We start from the raw sequence: 15,863 nt of genomic DNA on the forward strand, positions 1-15,863 counted from the left end.
ACTGAGAAACAAGTGACTATAACCAACAGCACATTTGCAAAGCAGAAGTAGTGAGTGGCTGTGTGTGGCCTGCTCTTGTGTTGATCTCACTGAGCCTTTCTATCACAGTAAAACATAGCAAAACCTGTTTCTTTAAAAGAAACCAATGTATTAGCCTGGACTAAATGTATGGTTCAATTTCAGCATAAACACCAGTATACAGTCCTGATAAAAAGTAACTACAGAGAATGGAGAATTTTCCTCTCACTAGGAAGAAAAACCACTGCTTCTCCCGCCCACCCCACCCCTTAAAAAAACCCCAACCAACCCAGCCCCTTTTTCCCCTTCTGTGTCTAGCATGCAAGTTAGAGGCCAATCAAATCCTAGATTTCATACATCCCTACAGTTTATCATCTTCATATAAGTGCATAGAGTACACGCATATCTCCTTTAAGTGCCACCATATGGAAAAAAAATCACAAGTTAAATTACATAACAAAATAAATAAGTTTATTCCCACCTCATCCCTCCCACTGTTATCTATATCATGAACTAAAGAGAAAATCAATAAAATTAGACAGGTCTTTGGACAAAAATATATGTTAAAACTGGCTCAGAGAACAAAATTACTTAGAATAGTCTGCAGATCTCTTATATTCAAACTTCATAAATAGCAAGCACAATTTAAAAAACTGTCTATATACATCGGCACACATGGCTGTGTGCACCAAATTCAGAATAAAGAGCCTAGAAAAAGTGTAGCTATTCAGGAAAGCCCCTCGCTATTTCTCTTGTAGATATTTAAAGATCTTCCTCCCCTCCTTTAACCTCTAAAACAGGCAAGGGACTATAAAAGACATGTTGCATTTAAGAGCAAAGTTGAAGAAAACAAAGAATTAGAAACTTGGGGCAGAGAGGGGGAGGCAGCTGTAAAAAATGCCTCCCGAATTACTTAGTGTAAGTAATGCAAGTGTAACATGTTTCAGCAACTCACGGAGTACCTTTTGGGGTCCTACTACCGTGAAGAACTGATGACAGAGGGGAATTAAAAGGTGTGTATTTGGACAGACCATTTTACAACAGCAGCATTTACTGAGTTTTCATAAGCAGGTAATTCTTCCTGAGGGCAAAACTATCCTTTTGGTATTCTACTTTCCCTACAGACATAAACTTTCAATACTGAGCTCAGTGCCTGTGGGAAAATAGGGCAAGAAAAGCAAAGTCACATGCAGGATATCCAAGAGAACACTTTGCACCTTATAGTTTTATCTGTTTGGTAAAGACATCTTTCATTCAGCAACATTTAATTTATTCAGTTTGTCAAATTACAGCTACAAAAATAAAACTGGTTATGTAGCATGAAGCAGAGTCCATCTTCTTTCTCAGTCCTGCTGTGAATAATGCTGCTGTTATTTTCCTGGTTTGCATGTGGAAGTGCATGAAGTTTCACTTGTAAAAGGATGCAACTGAAATAGTCCCATACATGTATTTTGCCCCTTCACAAAATACAGGAAAATGGTAGGGAGAAGAGGAAAAAGGGAGGGAGGAGAGAAAGACAACGTGTTTGTGTCTGTGAAGGAGAGAGAGAGAGAAAGAAATGTCTGTTCAGACACAGAAATGCAGCACTAGAGACAAGCACTGGTGAGGAAAAAACATCCTCCATGCACATTGTGATGGTGAGGTGTCGGCTTTAGATGTAAACTGGTTGCTCTTGCGCAGTCAACAGCCTGTACATGGCAGCTGGCATAGTCTTCATATGAATCTAGAGGAAACATGGCAAGTTAATCAATGTTCCTAACATGCATACTATAACAAAGCATTGGCGAAGGAACTAGCTAAGGTCATACACAGGACAGAAGGGAAAGGTAAAACCTGAGAGTTTTCATACCCTTATTAAAGTATTGCAGGTGGTGACTTTATGAAACAGTATGTTTAGTATCAATGAACCATCTAAAGTTGTGGACACTTCATATTTTCAGATTAGGGTTCTTCTAAAATATAGGAGAACTACAGGTAAATAATACAAGAAACGGTGTGCTGGCTTGCTCTCACTTCCACTTTTTAGATTTGAATAGCACCAGGCTAATAGAAGTAGAATCACAGAATTATGGAACAGTTTGAGTTGGAAAGGACCTTTGAAGACCATCTAGACCAAACCACCATGCCACTGGCAGGGACATCTTTCACCAGATCAGGTTGCTCAAAGCCCTGTCCAACCTGACTTCAAACACTTCCAGGATGGAGCAACCACAATCTCTCTGGGCAACCTGTTCCATTGTCTCACCACCCTCATCATAAAAAATTTCTTCCTTATGTCCAATCTAAATCTACCCTCTCAGTTTAAAACCACTGCTCATTGTCCTGTCACTACAGGCCTTGGTAAAAAGTCTCTCTCCATCTTTCTTATAAGACCCCTTATATACTAAAAGGCTGCAATAAGGTGTCCCTGGAACCTTCTCTTCTCCAGGCTGAACAACCCCAACTTTCTCAGTCTGTCCTCGTAAGAGAGGTGCTCCAGCCCCCTCTGATAATTTTCATGGCCCTCCTCTGGACTTGCTCCAACAGGTCCATGTCTTTCTTGTGTTGAAGACCCAGAACTGGACACAGTATCTAGGTGGGCCTGGAGCAGTAGAGGGGCAGAATCACCTCCCTTGACCTGCTGGCCATGCTTCTTTTGATGCAGCCCAGGATGCGGTTGGCATTCTGGGCTGTGAGTGCACATTGCTGGCTCATGACCAATTTTTCATCCACCAGTACCCCCAAGTCCTTCTCTGCAGGGCTGCTCTCAATCCCTTCATCCCCCAGTCTGTACTGATGTTGGAGATTGCCCTGACCCAGGTGCAGGACCTTGCACTTAGCATTGTTCAACTTTATGAGGTTCACATAGGCCTACTCCTCAAGCCTGTCAAAGTCCCTCTAAGGGCATCCCTTTCCTCAAGCTGTTCAACTGCACCACTCAGCTTGGTGTCATCTGCAAACTTTGAAGGTGCACTCAATCGTACTGTCTATGTCACTGATGAAGATATCAAAAAGTATTGGTCCCAGTATGGTCCCTTGAGGGACACCACTTGTTACTGGTTTCCACGAGTTGTTACAGGTAACAACAATGAACTATGTTATATTGCCTAGACACATTGTCTGCTCTTACCTCACCAACAGCATTTGAGAGAATGTGAACAATTTTCTCATGGGGTGTTGCTACAACACTCTGTCCATTGATTTCAATGATACGATGGCCGACACGCACACCTCCTCGCTCTGCTATACCTCCTCTCATAAGGCTACAGATCTGGAAGGGAAAGGACAAATTTATCAGGGTCTGGATAAGGAACAGAGACTTTAGATTACCCATTTTTGCCTGTAACCTGTAAATCAGCATTGAAACACAGAGGCTTGCAACAAATTCTAAAATGTAATCAATCACTGATTCAAAGCAGAATTTGTTAGTGACAAATAAATACTGGATATTCTCTTCCAAGAGCAGAACAAACTGTCAGAAAGGGCTGTTTGTGTTGTACTTCACATCTGCTGTGGTTTGGAAATTTAAGAGTGTATGAAGGACCACAGTTTAACAATGTTCAGGATGCAGATGCGTTACAACAAAAGAGGATCAAGGACAGTCTTTTTCTTTTGAGATCATGCAATGGTTTGGTTAGAGACATGAATGATGCAGATTGAAAGCAGCTTTGCTACAGATTTTTGTTTTTCTAACCTAACACAGCTTTTCTGTTCCTCTAGCTGACTCTGAAGTTGTGAAGTAAGTAGAGTCAAAGACAAAAAATAACTGATTAACTCAGCTTTCATATCTTAGACTTAACACACGTGCAAAGTCCTGCTTGCTCTAAGGGAGAAAATGGCAGCTTCCCTCTTCCCACAATGAAACTTACCCACAAATGGATAAGAAGTTTCATGTGTGCTAAAGCTTAACCAGAGAGTGTGGAAGTTACTTACAATCCCATTCTGCACACTGAAGCCCAACTGATATCTGAGGTCTGGTCTCCTGATCAAGACTGTGGTTACTGGAGGACACCTAACTATGTTCAGTTTAACCCGGGCCTGGTTTTTCAAACCCTGTGAAAAGAAATCACCATGAAAAATGCTGCCAAAGACAGAGTGAAACATTTAATATAAGCACTGGGGGGGGGGGGGGGGGGGGGGCATTAAAATATTGACATGGGAACAGCTCTGAATAAACAGCTCTTTGTATGCATTGTAAGAGAATCTGATCACTGAATGCCAGACACAAGCATGAGAATATGCAGTGAAATGAGTGATAAAATACCAAATACCAAATTTTTCTTGCCAAGAAGCTGACACAGTTGTTTTAAGAAACCTAGCTTCCTGTCAGCTATTTCTTCATTTGATAACACAAACCATGTATAAAAAGAATATTGAACAGGTCTGTGCAGCTCAACAATGACTGTGGATGGGAAATAAAATTTTAAATAAGTAGCTAAGATAGTTACACATAAGTGGCTTCTCTAATGGTATGTATTAAATTCTGTCAAGCAAACGGCAGGTTCTGCTCATACCATGCTTCTATAAGCAGTGCTCCTAATTCCCCTTCCTCCTCTCTTCTAAGAGAGTTATATCACATTCATCATTAACTCCTTGTTACCAGAAGAAAATTGAAGGAGGAAAATTTTTTTTTACTGTCAGGGTGGTAAAACACTGGAGCAGATTACCCAGAGAGGTTGTGGAGTGTGGATCCAACCTTGGAGTTATTTAAACCCTTGTGGTTACTGCCCTAAACAACCTGCTGTACTTTAAACCAAAGTATTGGTCTTGACCAGCTTCTGCGGTGACTGCCAGCCTCCGAGACTCTGTGATTGTATGGCTCGACGAAAACTCAAATGTAAAAACGCAGATAACTGCAATCTGACCCCTTGTACAACTTCAAGTATTCAGAGCTCTTAGAGATTGTTAAGGTACTTTTCTGAAATGCTTCATTCACACAAAGGATTAGCCATAAATAAATACATAAAGAAACCCTCCACATCAAGAACGAAATGCTTTATAAAGAATACAGCAACTTCTACCTTACTTAATACAACACCTACCAATTCCAGTACCTACTTCAGAATTCCTTTTATATGTACAGTTGAAATCTGGATCCCACTGCAACTAACAGGTGTCTGACACTGACTTCAAAAGGTTAACTCTGAAAAATAATTCCTACTATAGCTAAGGTAATACACTGAAGTCTTTGTATCCAGTTTACTGCTGCTGATTCTGTTGAGCTAAACTCCAGCTTCAGCAGTGACTTGAATAACTAAACTGGCATCCTGCCAGGGCGAAGTGCCTTAGAGTCTGTTTTCTTGTCAGTGCCTTAAACTGGATGCAATCATCACATGGGAAACAGCTACCATCACTTCCACACAGTGCTGAGCTCATCTTGGCACATTACTGAAAGTGGCTCCAAGAGAAGGGGCATGTGAACACAAAATGACAAAGCATGTGGCTGTGGGAACTGCCTCTACTCCACTCTCAGCAGAAAGGTTTGAACTCCATCTCTTGCATGACTATGGACTCCTGCACTCTGGAGGAGTTAGCAGCACACCATACATGCTCAAGGGCCATTCATCTTCTATGCCAAGGTCTTCACAAAACACAGGTTGTAGAAGACAGGGACTAATCAACCTGTAATAAGCTGTGGGTACGATATTTACTCAAAAGTCTGAGGGGATTTTGCCTCAGCATTCTAAATCCAGCAGGGTAGGAGTCATGCAGAGTACTGGAGATGCACATTTCTATGAGGAATTTAGGTGTTTACCTTCAGTAATCTGAGTTCACTTAAGTTAAATGCCCTCAACAGAGTTGATATCATTGTGCTCTTACTTCCCTGACGAATGTGCAAGTTATTTATATGAATTCCTTGAAAAAAAAAAGTAATGTGTACACCGACAAATAATCTTCTAATTTGACAGAAGGCACATATATTTCAAAAGTGGCTAATTTCCAGTATTATGCAGACTGGTAATATATGATGATTGGCAACAAAACAATTGCATCATTTGACCAACTTATTTGCTTATCTAGTCCCTGAGTCTGCTTTTGATAGTAGCCAGCACCAGATGCTTCTGAAAAAGATACAAGTAGCATAATACAATTAGGAAATAACCACCACATATGGAAAGCTTCTGAACTTTGTCAGTTTCTGATTGGGTTATGGTCAATTAGTAGCAGAGATTACATCCATAATACTGAAATTATCTTATCTGAAGTGCTTGCAAGATATTCTTCTTATCTATACAATATTCTCATCTTTTCATATGAGTCTTTACAGCATGCTAAAGAAATCTGAAATCCTGAGATATTTCTGCCACATCTAAATGTGTGCTTAGATCATGAAGTGGTATATATATGTGTTATCAGAAGCACTATATGAACAGCTCCAGATGTATGGTTACGAAGACCTGCAAACATACAGACTGTCTTCTCTTTAGAAAGACTAAATAAATGGCTAGCAGTTCCTACAGCACCAGCAGTATCAGTGAGGAAGAGGAAGGTCTGCAGAAGCTGGAAACAGCAAAGCTGGTTGTTTCTGTTTTGAGAAAGTACAGATAAGCACAACGGAACTCTACCTGAAAAGGCTCTGAATCACAGAAGTGTAAGACATCAGATTTAGAAAAAAACTTGATGTGGGATAGAAAACAAGTATAGCTAACACAAAAAGCCTAAATTTGCAAGGAGTTTTGTTCCACTAAAGCTGGCACAAAGATACTTAATATGATTTTTTTTTCCCTTCCTTCACAAATCTAAGACTGTTTTTGCCATGTTTTTAGTATGCTACACTTCCAGGCTATCATTTCTACTCACCGAATCTAAAATGGCTGGTCCAGTGACGTATGCATCTATTAGTCATCAGAATTCAGCATTAACATTTTTGGAAACCAGAATGGGAAGTCTTTATAGCAAACATCTTAGTTCAAGTATTAAGAAACCAATCCATGGACAAAAAATAAAAATTTGCTTTGTAAATTTTTTAAAATTTTCTATATTTACTTTGTGAATGCAAAATTTACTTTGCAATTTAAAAAAGTACAACATGCAAAAAAACATATTACATATACAACTTGTTACCAGAAAGTTGCCTAAACAAATAAGTAAGTTTAACAGGCATATGCCTAGAAATCAGAGGAGAATTTCTGTATATTACACCACCAGCATTACACTACATGTCTACATGTTATGATCTACAGGAGCTCCGTGGGGCTATTTCAATAAATAACAAAGTCCATATAGCGTAACCTCAAACATTCCCTACTGATGCATCTTTCCAGCTCTTGAAATTTTGATGTTTAAATACCTTCTCCCTTGCGTGCTACAGCCACCCCAGTCACTGTTCAGTTCCAGTTGACCTGCATGCTTTTTGCAGTCACATACTTTCCTGACAACCAGAAGAAAGCTCTGCTAACTATAATATCCCATCTAGCCAAGTGAAGAGAAGCATTGTACTTTCAAATAGCTCAGGCAAAGTTTCTACAGAAGATTTTAATTCAAAGTTTAAATGTTTTAAAAATAGTTATAAACAACAACAACAAAAGCATCAGCTCTATTTCAGCCAGATACTAGGCAGCATTTAAACAGCTAATATGGCCTAGGACAATATGAGGTACCTGTGCCTCCATTTGTTACATAGAATTTTAAGTGTATATCTGGTAATATCTTCCTTCTGAACAAAATATTCTCTTGTGGAGTGAAGCTCTGCACAGAGTCCTTGTCGATACAGGTAAATGGCACAGCTCACTTTCTGGGAGTCAGAAAATTGGTGTAGCATAATTCCCACTGTAGTTTAAAGATGATGAATTGGAAAGTGCTATACAAACATTTGGTAAGAATTTACTTAAGAGTTCTACTTTCTGCTCACCTACTATGTAACATTTTTAAAATGTGTAATTCCAGAAACATCCTCCATACCTTTATAATGCTCTGACATGTCGAGAGTGGTAAACCAACCAAACTGGTCCCATTGATTGACATGATCTGGTCCCCTATGTTCAGTTTCCCAGACTTCTCTGCTGGTCCTCCATGCATCATGTTGGCTATGATAACTGTAGGCAAAATGGATCCCCAGCCAGACTCCACAATTACTACACCTAGGATTTCTCCCTTTTGCTTTTCAATGTAAACCTGTATCATAAGAAAAAGTTTCAAAAAAAAAAAGCTTCTTCACATGTATGGAACTAACACCACCACCCTCCCCCCGCCAAAACATTCATATAACCAACAAACATATACCCCTCCTTATTTGCAACCTGCCTTCCTCATTCAAAGGCAAACCAAAATAGAGTACACATTTTACTATGTTTCATTTGTATTCAAACATGAATAATCAGCACTTATAATATAGATTTTGCTTAGTGTGAAATACTCCTCACAACGTATTTCTGCACATCAGCAGAGGAAATTGGAGTGGAAGAAACCCTGGTGCCATGGGCTTTGGTGGACAAAGGTAAACAGGAAGAGATTGCAAGAGTTTATGACTGAGGACTGGAAAACCACTATCTGTGTGTTCCAGTGGTGCACTGACTCATCTTATTAACCAAGCTGCAAATCCTTTCAGCAAATATAATTCTTTAAAGTCTGGAATCAGCCACTTTCACAAACACCTGTGCCTTTATAAATTTTATAGTGTTTACTGTAATCTGTTAAATTGTACTAATCTGTTAATCTGTTTTAAATTAATTTTCAAATATGTCTGAAAATTGTTTGGTGAAAAGAACACAGACAGATGGTAAATCACTTCACTGATGATAAATTTGGGGTTCACGGTTTGCCTTTGAAACAGAACAGATGACAGGGTGTCCTACTTGGGAGAACATTCTAGACTCACTGAGGTCATTTATAGGAAGTATTAATGGTTTTCTGACTTCTGCCAGCATGGGCCTGCAACTGGTACAGAGCAACTTAATGCTGTTATGGAAAAAAAATGAGACATACATCTTTGCAGTTTTCAGATTTGGAGAAGTGAATCAGATCATCATTGTACATGTCCTGGGTATTGAGCAAGTCACTATATTCCTTCTGGCTAAGGTCTTCTGGGTTGATTCCATTTGCCCTCAGGAATTCCTGGTAGGCCACACTAAATGCTTGACCTATGGACTGTGCAATCAGCTGTGCCTGTAGCAATTCCCAGAGAAGACAAAAGAAAAAAGTGAAACATTCTGATGGTCTTGTCCACTGACACTTTCTCTGTTACAGTCACACTGCAAAATGGATCATCAAGTCGATGAACCTACAAGTTACTGCAATCCAGCTTAAAAAATACTTGTGCATTGAAAATTAATTTAAAAGACCCACAAAATATCAACAGATTCACCTGTGCCATGAATCCACCTTGGTAAGCAATTATAAATGAGAAATACAAATAAAGCCATTCTTTCACAGGTAAGAACTGCTAATATAAATGTAAAGCTATACCCGCTGCAGTGACTGTAGCTTGGACCTACAACTGTTCCCACATGTGCAGCTCCTAGCTGGCTCTCCCTCCGAGCAGAGGCAATGCCATTCTCTGAAAAGCCAGCAGTGAAAATGAAAATGTCTACTAGAAAACACACAACTACATTTAAGAGACTATTTCCTCCTTTTCTCACCCTCCCTTAAAACCATCATGTCTATATTGGCTGCTCCTACCTCAGTCTCAGATGAAACAGGAAAAGGGTAGCAAGTGGTGACCGGATCCAGGCCTTGAAGTGACTGGAAATGGTCACACCCATCTCCTTCTCCACCCTGCTACCTCCATCAACCTTTCTTCCCTACATTTCTTGTTTCACTCCCTCCGACTTCCATGACTCTGCCAGTTCCCTGCCCCATTCCTTCTCAGCCTGTCCTCTGTGTGTCCCCTTTTGCACCTGCAGCTTCCCATAGCCTTCTCTACACCTAAAGCCACCAAATGTGCCACTCAATACACTGCATTGCTCCCACCATAAGGTGTTCTACATCTGCAGCAATGGGACAGAAACTGGGCGCAAGGCAGACACAGGGAAAGCTCTGCATCATGCAAGATGGGGGATGCAGCTGGAAACAGACCAGAGGGATGCCTCCCTTTGAGGCAGTGATCATAGTTACTATAAGACAGGTCACAGACAGGAGAGGAAAGCAGCACAGCGTGGTGCAGAGTAGTGCTGTACATAATTGCAGTGACACATGCAGTAAGCACTATGTAATGCACAGGAGGTGGCCATGATGTGTGCTGAAACAGTCCCTTGGAGCACAGTGCTGGCTGTGGAGAAGGGAGAGAAGAGGAGAGCTCCACAGCTGACAAGGTAGACCTGGGAGAGTGCTGGAGGTGAATTAATACTGCTGAGATGTATTTTCATACAGCCTACCAGCTGTACTTAAAGTCCCATTTGGTCCCTAACAAAGGAAAGGTTCCCAACCCTAAAATAACAAGTTGATTGTATCTTAAAACAACTCAAGGTAGCACTAAAGCTGCTGATGAGAGTAGCATGATTGCTGGTGCTGAAAAGGCCAATATCTCAACTGGCAGTATTTTACCAGTGCTTGGATTAACCTGGTTTTGACAGCAAGAACAGGACAGCAAGAAAATGGGAAAACTACACCTCCATAGCTCAGTAACATAAGTGAGGAGATAAATGCAGACTTTACATTTATACACATGTATCTTCTCTCCAGGTAGAGATCAACTGCCATTTAGACACACAGCATTTGGACACATCACTAGGGTTCAGCTTATTTGAAGATCCACCTCTACAGTTGAAAATTTGGTGCTGTGCTCCTTAGATAATGACTTTTCCAAGCTAGCCAACACCCACTTGAGGGCTTACAGCTTCTGTGTCAGTTACTGAGTAAATTCTTCTAAATACCCAGCAGTCCCAGAAGAAGAAAAGGTGACAATGATACATACATGAGTTTTATGATACAAACAGGCTGTATTACTCCACTGGATGTACAAGATCTTTGAAGCTGCCATCTCCTTGCTGATAACAGGTGCTACACTGTTTCCATTCTCTTTCTCAGTCATTTGGGTATTTGAGACAAATTTTGCAAGCTTTTTGTGAACTAACAACTATGACAAAGGAGAGCTGATATATAATTGCCTGCAATTTCTCAGCATATTTTCACATCACTGAGCAACACTTTTATTGGATCTAAAGGCACGTATCTTCCAGGCCAATATCTAGCACATTGATTGTGAACACAGGATATCAAGTCCTATATAAGGTAACTTAGTAAACTGCGCCATAGACTAAAATTTACTCAGCTGTGTCTCTATTCAGCATACTTTGGGATTGCCAGAATTACCAACTTTCTTTGCCGTCTTTTTGACATGATGTCAGCAACTATTCCCCAACCCAAGTCTCCTCCTCCCCCTTCTCCTCCTCCTCTCCCCCCTCCCCCCCCCAAAATCCAACCACCTTTCTAGTATGTATCAATGATTGATCCTTGATGCAAGATTTGGGATTAGAATTTCCCTAGGAAAATAAGCATCTCTGATAGACTTTCACATTCACATGCAGAATCTGAGCTGGTATTCATACGTGGCAACTGGACCCTCTTCTCCTTCTTACTGGAAGCCATTTAAGAAGCTTAAAAATTGGAAGAATTTCTATAAACACCAGTTTTGTGAGTAAAATGTCAGGTCCAAACATGCAAACAGAAGGCAAGTTCCTCTGCTTAGATGAAATATTTGATTGCAGTTAAAGAACAAACAGGACCGCTTGCAATGGACTTCAAGCCTACCAAAATGTGTTTACATTTCCACCCCTTGAAAATTACAAGACAGAATGATTCCTTACATCCTCAGACTCAAAGACATGGCAAATCATTTTGTACTGTCTCTTTCCATCTTGGGAAGGGTGAGATGCTTCTACATTATCCTGGGAGTTAGACCGTGGCATTCGCCTACGAGCCATCAAAACAACTATATTTCCTATATCTGCAATGTAAGAAATGGTCCGCAGGGGGTGATCCATCATGGTTTCCTGGGGAATACAAAAACCAACATGAGCAGCTGTTTCAATGAAGTTCTTATTGCACACCTAGTATTATGCAAACAAACAAATGGCAATATAAGATCTTTGTTACACAAAGTCTGTAATACCTGTCCTGCATGAGGGGAGATGCCAATAGAAAACAAGAGCCCCACTTTCCAAAAGTAAAGCAAAGAGCAAGTTTTACAAATTAAAACTGTACTTTCTGTGGAAAAGCACATAAAGACCTCAGTATCAGAACCTGAATACGCTGGGCATGTATGTACAAAGGACTATGAACTTCAAATTACCACAACCAAACATTTCGGGCTACTCTGGGCACAATCAATACTTGATGCATCATGGCTCATAAGAAATGAGCTGACTGTAATCAGTTTACCTGCAAATTCTAATAATTTCTAGTCAGACACACCAGAGTAATTGCATGAATAACACGGTTCTTGAGCATGGATTTCTTACAAGGGGATCCTGGAGGGAAATAAAAGAGCCAGCACTTTTTGAAGGACAAATTTTGGCAGGTAGGTGAAAGTGTATTTCAGCAGCCTACTACCACAATACTGACAAAGGCATCTTTGTCTATACCTGTGTGTCTGCATTCAGTACTTTTATTCTCTGTGTAGAAATGAAGAGATCCACTTCAGTCATGGGTTGAGATTCACCTTCTGGAGCCTGCAAATAAATGGCTTAGAGTCAAACAAACAAATTAGGTAACATACTTACTAATAATGTTAGCTCACGAACAGAGGTGCACTAAGACACAGTCACCAGAACAGCAATGCAAGATAGAGTATTAGTCTGCAGAAGGTAAAGATAAACACAAAGATATGGAAACTATATACATATATGTGAAAGTGAATTGGATATTCTCTGAAAAATTGTTAACCCAATAAAAGCTTCCCTGATATTTTTCCTAATTCAGTAAAATTATACCTGACTGCAACATGAACTATATAAAGATTTCATGAAAATCAAAATGATTCTCTCATTTTCTCCACACTATGAATCCCACTTTAAAGAAGGTTTTTCACGTAAGCCACAGAAAGGCCTAACAGCATTTCTTGCCTGAGGAATTTCTATATGGCCGAACAGTGACTGCCAAGACCAATGGAAAAACCTGTACCACAGGTGGGTACAGTTTAAGCTATTCACAATGCAGTTCTGGTAAGAAGACCTCCACAGTCAGACAACATACTATTCAAGCACTAACCCACTTTGGAAGTCCTATTTTGTTAACAGAAAGCTTGTAATTTTTTAAAAAATTAGATTTGTTAAAAAACACTTTAAAAATCCATAAACAAAACTTATTATTAAGATGAGTCAATCTCAGCATATTACTGTGTGTATACATATAAACTTATTTCTTTTTTGCATCCAGCAATTTGACACATATATGACTCAAACAAAGCACTCATATAGAAAGATAAAATAAAAAAGACATAATTTTAATCTATCATTTTACAGAGTTAAAACCTTTGCCACGTCAGTCCTGTTTCTTTAGTATGCATTTTGGGCACTGCCTGTAACCATTTGATAAATCCAATCTTTAGTCTATTTCTAACATGAAATGGCTAATGATAAGCAACAAAAAATGGCCAATCAGGCAACAAATTTCTGAGAAATGTCAACTTGTATGGTGGCTGAGAAATAAATCTAAAAAAAACCTTGCTGGATGCAGAAAATAAAAACACAAAATAAAAAGAAAGGCAAAAAAACCCTCCCAGAAAACAAAAGAACAGGCATAACATCAAGCTGATGGAGTTTGTACTGCACCTTCTTCCTGCTTTTGGCTAATTTCTGGGCCATCTGCTTAGCATGGAACAAACAGAGACAGGAGAATAGTTAGAGAAGAACTTAACAGAGACTCCAAGTCAAGCAGGAATCTGCATGCTAATGCCAGAGCTCACAGACTACTAGCTATTCTAAATTAGTCCCTGCTTAGATTAATTTCCTTCTTTTCTTTTTGGCTTAAAAAAAATGTTAAAACATGTTTAGCACAATTACTTTAAAAAATGAAAAGAAACCGCAACAAAAGAGTCAGGAAGAACACAAAATGATATTTTTTCCCATTCAAAATGTTACTTGCAACAAACAAGAGCGGTTTTTTGTGGGTTGGTTTCTTGGTTTGTTTTTTTTAAGGAAAAAAACCAGAGCATCCCCTCATTTACAGCAGTGTAAACCATAATGTTACTTCTTTTGAAGCAACACCAGTGTGAAAGGTGAGAGACTGCTTTAACAGTGTTCAAAAAATGACCTCCCTAAAATGATGCTACTTTTTGCTGGAAAAACAAAATGACAGACGATAACTTTCACCTCCATTTTCTCCTCCTTCTGTGCAAATATACCCATACCAATGTTAGCATTGCATATCTGGACAACAGGTTTTCCTATGACACCTGCACAAATATATGTCCATACTACCACATTTTTTCAAGAACGCAGTGGAGCATGTACTTCAGTTCCCCAAACACCTGAAAATAGGTCTCTTGTCACCAAGTAGTTTAATTGATTACATCTAGACATATATCAACCCATTGCAACAAACTGATTCCTTATGTGCTACTACTGTGGCAACAATAACAACACAAATAAACACCATTCTTAGAGTCTTGCAATCATTAATTCAAACCAAGGTGAACTGAACTTACGGACCTGCTTACTGAAGAAATGCAATACTCACCAGGCTGGCAGATATCCTTTTACTTCCAATAGTAACAGCCTCTTAGCTAACTACTTTTATGAAGAACAAACAGGAGGCTTGAATCACAAGACATATCAAATGTTTTATACTGATGCTCATAACTTAAATCTGTCAGGTTTCGTCTAAGCAAATCTAAAAGCAGCTACTGAAACTTTAGACTGTACAGCTTATTTAAAAATATAAACATTCTCACACTAGCTTTTAGTCACCTTTTTGAAACTAAGCAATATTTGATAGCCTGGTGATTGCAAACTGTTGCAAAAGCAATTAAAACTGCCTCATGCTGCAGACTCTTCATTACATTACTATTAATTTACATTGGTACTGAGAAATAATATACTCATCTTGAATAACAGCTGCCTGCTATACACTGGGCAAGGGGGAGGCACTCATGAGATAGAGCATTTAAATTGCCTTCCAAAATCAAGCTCCCCTTCAGACAAATTCCCCTGCTCCCCAAACTTTACAGAATGATCAACCTCACAAAAGAAGAAAAGCACAGGGCAAAAAGAAGAAAAAGGGGGGAAAAACTCCCTTGAGCTAGAGGTTTACGATGCAGGATCAAAGATTAATCAAAATACACTATCGTTCAATTTATTGAAAATTATGCTCTTGCAACGGAAGCATCTGGTCTTAACAGTATTTTAATTTTTTGATGAATGACTTTCAAATATTTCTTAAAATTAAGGTAAAGATATGGAACAACCAATTTTAATGCACAGAAATGTCATAGGAGAAAAAAAAACAAATTAGTATAATTCTATGCAAGACACTTTATCAGACAAATCCTCTTTATCACCATGTTATTTTGGTAATTTAGATCAAAAGATTCTTTCTATATTCTTAGAAAAAATAGAAACTACCTTATCTAAACAAAATATTATTTTTAAAAAAATATACAGAGTCCAGGCTTTTCATTGAAGGTAAATGAGGTGTAACTATGAATCTAGTAGCAATTTCCAAAATTACAAATTGTTAAAAACCAGCAAGCTTCCACTTTTGATACAGGGATGCCTTAAATATACTCAACCTATTTAAGCTCTACAAAAAATGTACTGTGACTCTATGAACACTCAGATGACACTGAGTAAACAAAATGTGCAGAATATTAATCTATTTCCACATATGGTTTCTATCTTAATTACATTCAGTAATTAAATCAGTTGTTATCTAAAAATGTTCAAACCTGCCACACAGCTCAAATCTTCTGATGAAAAATAAAAATGAAA

The 15,863-nt window shown here is 39.0% G+C and overlaps 1 protein-coding gene across 4 annotated transcripts in view; it reads right to left on the minus strand.

The window, feature by feature from the left end:
- Positions 1-302: 302 nt before the first annotated feature.
- Positions 303-15,863, minus strand: part of APBA1 (amyloid beta precursor protein binding family A member 1) — a 97,909-nt gene continuing 82,348 nt past the window's right edge. For 2 of the 4 annotated variants that reach the window (XM_049795484.1, XM_049795485.1), the window contains exons 6-13: positions 13,707-13,742; positions 12,519-12,605; positions 11,742-11,927; positions 8,923-9,102; positions 7,900-8,112; positions 3,931-4,050; positions 3,128-3,268; positions 303-1,741 (exon numbers count right to left, since the gene is read on the minus strand). In XM_049795484.1, the coding sequence (XP_049651441.1) occupies positions 1,670-1,741; positions 3,128-3,268; positions 3,931-4,050; positions 7,900-8,112; positions 8,923-9,102; positions 11,742-11,927; positions 12,519-12,605; positions 13,707-13,742 (1,035 nt within the window). In that variant the 3' untranslated portion in view covers positions 303-1,669. The remainder of the gene's footprint in view (positions 1,742-3,127; positions 3,269-3,930; positions 4,051-7,899; positions 8,113-8,922; positions 9,103-11,741; positions 11,928-12,518; positions 12,606-13,706; positions 13,743-15,863) is intronic. The other 2 variants (XM_049795486.1, XM_049795487.1) reach the window with 2 other exon arrangements.

The sequence above is a fragment of the Accipiter gentilis genome, chromosome Z, assembly GCF_929443795.1.
Source record: "Accipiter gentilis chromosome Z, bAccGen1.1, whole genome shotgun sequence".
NCBI classification, from domain to species: Eukaryota; Metazoa; Chordata; class Aves; order Accipitriformes; family Accipitridae; genus Astur; species Astur gentilis.